Consider the following 6,570-nt stretch of genomic DNA (forward strand, 5'->3'; position numbering starts at 1 on the left):
TATTTGTCAATCTCTGGCAATGTATATGCGGAAATAAAACCGAAACAAAATTGAATTTAATTAATTTGAAAAATACTATTACAAAATTAATTTCAAATTGACTATAAACAAACTGTTTGCAGCGATCTGAAACTGCACCAACAATCTTCCTTGCACACTACTCATATGGAGCTTCACACCGCCTAGGCCCCACTGCAAAAAGTTTACTCCTGCTGCTGTATTCCTCTACCCAGAACTACTGTTCAATAAAACATTCTCTTACACACCTTACTGCTGCATATAAAATTAACTGACTGTTGGAAAAACATTCTTCCTATTTATATAATATATATAAATTTTTTTTCCCATTTTCTTAATTCTAAATATTTTCATCACATTGCAATGGTTATATATATATACCTTCCAGCTTTTCCTTTTTCTGAATTCTGTATATTTTTCTATACTTTAAAAGTACAATTTTTAGCCTTCACACCGATTGTCTGCCCAAAAGCTTTTATTTTTTTCAAAAGAGAAATACATAAGAACACTATCCAGAGAGGTGATTCAATCGCTTAAGACACGTATCTGCAGTTAGGAAGGGCATTTTTTGTCACTTGGGTTTCATACATATCAGGGACATTTTACAGTATATACATACTGCAGGTAACATTGGTAGAATAGAATGGAGGTAGAGAAGGACAAATCAGACATACACAAAAGTAATTTCTGTTAATTAAGTAACGCCATGCTAGAGGATTGATGGACAGAAATAAACAGCGCTGATTGAGATTAAATGCTCCAACAGTATTAAGATGTCTATCAACAATCTATACACACATACAGAAGAACATACGAGGATTACAATCCTGTCTCACAGACCACAATCATAAAATGCCTCCATGTCGTATCCTCTGGCTAACAGAGCTGCACAAAAGGGATACTCGCCCGCTCTCCAGTGCTTAGCATTAAATTCTGAGAAAAAAACCTCTACTAAATAGTAAATGATAACTTATTTGTTGGGACTCTCCCCTATCGTCCATCTAAAGACCTGGAAATCGAGCCGAACGATACTCCCGTACTTGGATATAAACTACTGCTCTCTCCACTCATCTCATATGGATCTAAACTGGGAAGACACGCTTCCCCTTCAATTATCTGCAATACCTGTCTCATGGCAGGTCTCGCCTCTGGCTTAGGATTGCAGCACAGAAGTCCTAATTTGAGTACCTTCTCCATCTCATGTTCAACGCATTCACCACCAAGATTGGGATCAGCTGCATCCATGAGCCTAACTTTCGCATACAGCTCTCTCACCCACTCTATCAATATTATCTGGAAAGCATCGAGAGAGGGATCCACAGGCCTTCTCCCGCAGGCAACCTCCAACATTAAGATACCAAAGCTGAACACATCTGCGCTAGGAGCGGCCTTTCCTGTGTTTACCAGCTCCGGTGCAATGTACCCGAGCGTACCTACCACACGAGTAGTTAGTAGGTTTCCTTTATGCTCGTACCGGCGAGCAAGCCCAAAGTCCCCCAGCTTACCATTAAGTTCAGAATCCAACAAAACGTTGCTGGATTTGATGTCTCTGTGCACTACCATTTTCTCCCACCCTTCGTGAAGATACAGCAGTCCTGCAGCAACGTCCCTCAGAATTCTGTACCTATGAACCCATGCCAGCACGCTTTCGCTATTGTCAAATATCATCTTGTCCAGGCTTCCATTTTGCATGTAGTCATACACTATGAATAACTTTGCTCCCCTCCTGCAGTAGCCTCTGATTTGTACGAGATTTCGGTGCTGTAAATGCCCCAAACTTGAAATCTCTGCAATGATTTCCTTCAGGGCTTCGTTGGCTTCTTTAAAGATGGATTTAACAGCAACTTCAAGGCCGTTAGCAGGGAGGACTCCTTTGTAAACCCGACCGAAACCTCCACAGCCCAAAACTTGTTCGTCTTGGAAGCCTTTGGTTGCAATATGCAAGTCTTTGTACTTAAACCTGTGAGGCCAATACTCCATCTCCCATTCGTCAATATCGTCTCTGTACTTATTTCTCCTCCACCAAAATAAAGCTGCAACAACCAGAAGCAACAAGACAAGTGCCAGAGGTGTAGTAATTTCGGCTATAAGACGAGAGCTCGAATTCTTGGGCATAATGAGGGAAGGAAGATGAGATAGATCCAGCTCAGGTACGGATCCATTTGTGCTGAAGCTCCAGGCAAGGACACAGTGGTCTTCAACGATGGTTCCTGTTGCTGCAGAGAAACCAACGTACATTTCTTCTTCGAAAATGTTGGACAGATTCGTAATATTAAGAGATATAAGAGGCTCTTTCGGTCGAAGTGAACCGGCTTCTACCATTGTAACATTCAGTTGATTTTGGGTATGATTGTAGTCGATCCAAGCCTGAATATTGTGTCCACTGTTGAGATCAATTTGATGCAACTGGTTGCCAATCCTGTAGCCGGCAGGTTCAACCTTTACAGAGGTGAGGCCGTTGAGATCCATGCCGACGTAATTGTCGTTGATGTCTTGGTATTCCTCGTTGAGGGTTGTGTCGAATTCAACGGCAAACAGATGATTGGAAGGCTTGCCGACGCTGAAAATGTTGAACAAACCGACAAACTGGGCTGATGAATGTCCAACCGAAGACTTACTGGGCGTTATGATGAAAGCCATCCCCTGTCCACCGTGTGAAGGACTGGAAGAAAGAGGAACGATTGTGAATACAAAGGTGGTGCTGAATGATGAGCTCATATTTCTGGAGTTGGGATCTTTCATCCGCACAGGCTCGGTATATAAAGCTCGGCTAGACATATGTTGTTGTGATTGATTGGTGAGGCAGATGGCACCGGAGCAGATTGAAGGATTTTCAATCTGATAAAGGGTGCAGGCATTGAATTTGTTGAAGCGGAAACTTGTGTGGGCTTGTGCTGGAAGCCATGCATTCAACGCAAGGATCACTAGGATACTCACGGACATGGGTTTCAGCTTCTATCTACAACTGAAAAAAAGGGGCTTAGAAACACTTCATAAGTTAGTTAATTTCATACTTCTTAAAATTATCTCTCACAACTTCAAATTATTTCTAAATCTTACCGTAATTTATTTGACAATGTCTTTGTTTATAAATAAGGTTTTAGATCCGCAAAATTATCAGTGATATTACATCAATATATGAGAGAAAAGACCAAGTCATCAGTGAAGTCCACAGCTCGTGTAGAGCAGGCACATCAGAGAACAAGAGTCACGGGCTGCGTGCAAGGTACAAATACAATTCAGCACTGAAGCCCACAGTTCGTGGCTGGTGTATTAATGTGACTGGAGGGGGCCTACCAATTTGTCTTCAACACCGCCTCCGTCTACTACTTCATTTTCCCTCAAGAGTTACTGTCAAGACATAAACCAATTCTTTATAGCCCGTGAACATCATCAATACAAGCACAAATTTTTAAATTGAATTAATCAACTAGCAATTGTACAGTGGGTATGTCGAAGAAGTTTTGAAGGTTAATTGGGGAAATATTTTGGTTTATTAGTTGCATCTATTTGTGTAGTACATGAGGTCAACTAGTATGCCTTTTAAAAAATGAAGTTGTTTGCGCAACACAAGGTTCTATGGAGAAGTGATAGATTTAAATAGAATATGCATCCACTTACAAGTATCATTTTAAAAATCTTTGAAGGAGAGGGATATGGAGAAAAGAGAAATAAAGAGAGAGAAGAGAGGGAAATAGAAGAGATAAATATACTATGAGAGAGGGAAAGATGGTTTAAGATAAAGATAGACATGTGAATTACTATATAGAGACAGATAGAGATAGAGGGATAAATGGAAGAACAAATATGGAGAGATAGAGATAGGAAGGGGAAGAGATATACGTATAGAGGTATAGGAAGAGGGGGAGAGATGGATAAATAGAGAGGGGGAGACATTGTTAGAGATAGATGAAAAAAATGACAATAGGGTTGTGTAATGTGGCCGATGTGTATTGGTGGGTGAAAAATGTGTGAATGAAAGATCAAGAGGAAAACTACCCTTTCCCTCCAAGGAGATATTAGAGTTTCACTACAGATTTCCCTTTAAACACTTTTCATCCAATTATATTGGAAGAGGAGAGGAGAATTCACTAGATTCAACCTTCAAAGAAGAAGATAGAATTCTGAGTGAAATGGGAATGATATAAGCTAATCCCCTTTTCCTATTTGAAATGGAAAGGAATTGATTGAATTATGTAGTGCAAGAGTGACAAAGACCCGATTATAACTTGACATCGGAGTATGGGATGAAGTTGTGCATCTGGATCAGGCAGTAATATGTCGAGACGAAGCTGTCGTGCGAATTTGAAGAAAAGTTGCCCGAACCGTGGTGGGAATGTACACGGTCCTCCGAAAAATCCACGAAAATGAAAAGGGTTTTTCCGCCTTTGCAAATGGAGCCTAAATCCGAAAGTATAGCTGCACACCTGCAACCTACACATAGAAAAGAGAGGAACAAGGGTTGGGATTGGGGGTTTGTCTTTAGGTCAAACCCCAGTTTTGGAATAAACCAAGTAATGAAAGAAGGTACTTGCAAGTAGATGTAAATGAAAGACTGAAATGTAAATCACCTCAAGGGAGGTTGTGATAGCAATGTTGATAGAAATGTTTGTGTGAAATTGAATGTTGGAATCAATCTCTTCTTCAATGGTTGAATTCTTGACTTGAATGCAACACCTAGCCTTGAAGGAAGACTGGAGAATGCTCAATGCTGGAAAGGAATGCTTGAATGCTTGAATACTCCTGAACACTTGATCATAATTTTATCCAACTTGACCAACTTACCAACTTACCCAAATGAGAGGGAAAATGCAACTTAAATACATGTCAATTAGCATTAAGGAAACTGATTTTCGTCATAGGCCGACATGGGGGAAGTTTCCTGCTCACTGCACAACCTACAATGCATGCTTTAGGAAAGGGCCTACCCCAAAATAGGGCAGGGATAGGGGCGCCATGCCCCTGTCCTTGGAGGAAAAGGGCACCACTCCCCTATCCTAGGGGGGACAGGGGCGTCCTACTCCTTTCTCCAGGGCAGAGTGCAGATAGGGTGGTGCGGAGGCCAAGGGATAAGTAGATTTTGAGGGTTAAGCAGTCTTCGTTCTCCGATTAGGCTATAAGATTAGATCTCACATGAGCGAGGACCCTAATGCGGTTGAAAATTGCTAGGGTCACAATTTTATGACACTACATTTAGCCCCCACTTTAGCGGGAGTAAGAGCATATGCCAATATTGCCGGTAAAGTACAAGGAAACAAGATCGAAAGACTTTTACCATGTCAAGGAGGCAAGATGTGCCAACCCCGGGTGGACTCTAGATCTTACAACTTTGATTGACAAAGTGAAAGGGAAGATTAAGAAGGAAAGAACCATGACTGGAAGTAGCAAAGTTCCCCTCACTATGAGTCATGAAAGCAAGGATACTAAAGATTACAAAGCAAAACAAAATTCTCCAAGTAATTTTGAGTATCAAGAAGGAAAATATGAGTGGAGTGTACGCCCCCACGTTAAAGTGATCGTGTGCGCCTTATCGAGAGGGATTGCTTTAAGGTAGGATAAACCCAAGAGAGAGAGAAGAGAGGGAGTACGTTATCACAAGGATTTAGCCCCCAATCGAGGAATAAACCCAAGGATAATGAACACAAAACATGAGGTATGAGGTAGTTTCACTTTCCTCAACATCAGTATGTTGTATGATAACTCATGTATATCATGTATGTATATGTGCATATAATAATCTTCATTCCCCAAAGGACACTACCTTAAAAGAAATGGAAGAGAGGATGTCTTTTCAGTCAACATGAAAGAGACCAAGAAAAGATCTCAATGCTTTGCATCGTCCCCAAGTAGACATTTAGGGAACAATAGAAGAATATGGATACACATAGAAGAATGGTCACAAAAGAGGAAGGAAAGAGAGAGAGAGAGAGAGAGAGAGAGAGAGAGAGAGAGAAGATCTACAATGCTAATATTGCTAATATTGCTAATCTAGCATGACATCCGCCTCTTGATCTTGCTTATCACTATTTCGGGAAGGCGAGCAACATGCTAGAGGAGCAACATCAAGCACAGAAGATGGAGCTATCACAAGATCCAAACAAGGACTATGCTCATGTTGTAAGTCACTTTGTTCAATTCTAGGAGCTAGGATTAGGGTTTGTGAAAATTAAATTGATAAATGCTTGTCCACATCAACATATTCATACTCACTATCAGAAGCATTAGGAGTTGTATTGCCATTCTAAATAACATTTTCACCCATTTCTTCATCAAATTTTAGAGAAAGAAGAGCAAGAACACGAATAGGAGTAAAACCATCACATGTTTTGTGCAACTTATGATTTGGAGATGTAGGTTGAACAACTTGCTTAGGAGAAAAGGGAATCATGTCAACTGTCGGAGTCTGAGGAGATTGAATATTTTGAGGGATAGGTTCACGAGCTTCAACACGACATCTTCGTCGACATTCTCTTGCACAATGATTCTGGCGAGTCTTACTAGAAGGCTGAGAAGGAGGAGGAACACTTGAAAAAGTAGGAATGTTTCTCTACT

General features: G+C 40.8%; 1 protein-coding gene across 1 annotated transcript; it reads right to left on the reverse strand.

The window, feature by feature from the left end:
- Positions 1 to 1,008: 1,008 nt before the first annotated feature.
- Positions 1,009 to 2,961, reverse strand: LOC131040242 (L-type lectin-domain containing receptor kinase SIT2-like). The gene has a single exon (XM_057973132.2). It carries the CDS (start codon positions 2,959 to 2,961, stop codon positions 1,009 to 1,011), a length of 1,953 nt encoding a protein of 650 aa, XP_057829115.2.
- Positions 2,962 to 6,570: the final 3,609 nt, after the last annotated feature.

The sequence above is a fragment of the Cryptomeria japonica genome, chromosome 7 (assembly GCF_030272615.1).
Source record: "Cryptomeria japonica chromosome 7, Sugi_1.0, whole genome shotgun sequence".
Taxonomy (NCBI): Eukaryota; Viridiplantae; Streptophyta; class Pinopsida; order Cupressales; family Cupressaceae; genus Cryptomeria; species Cryptomeria japonica.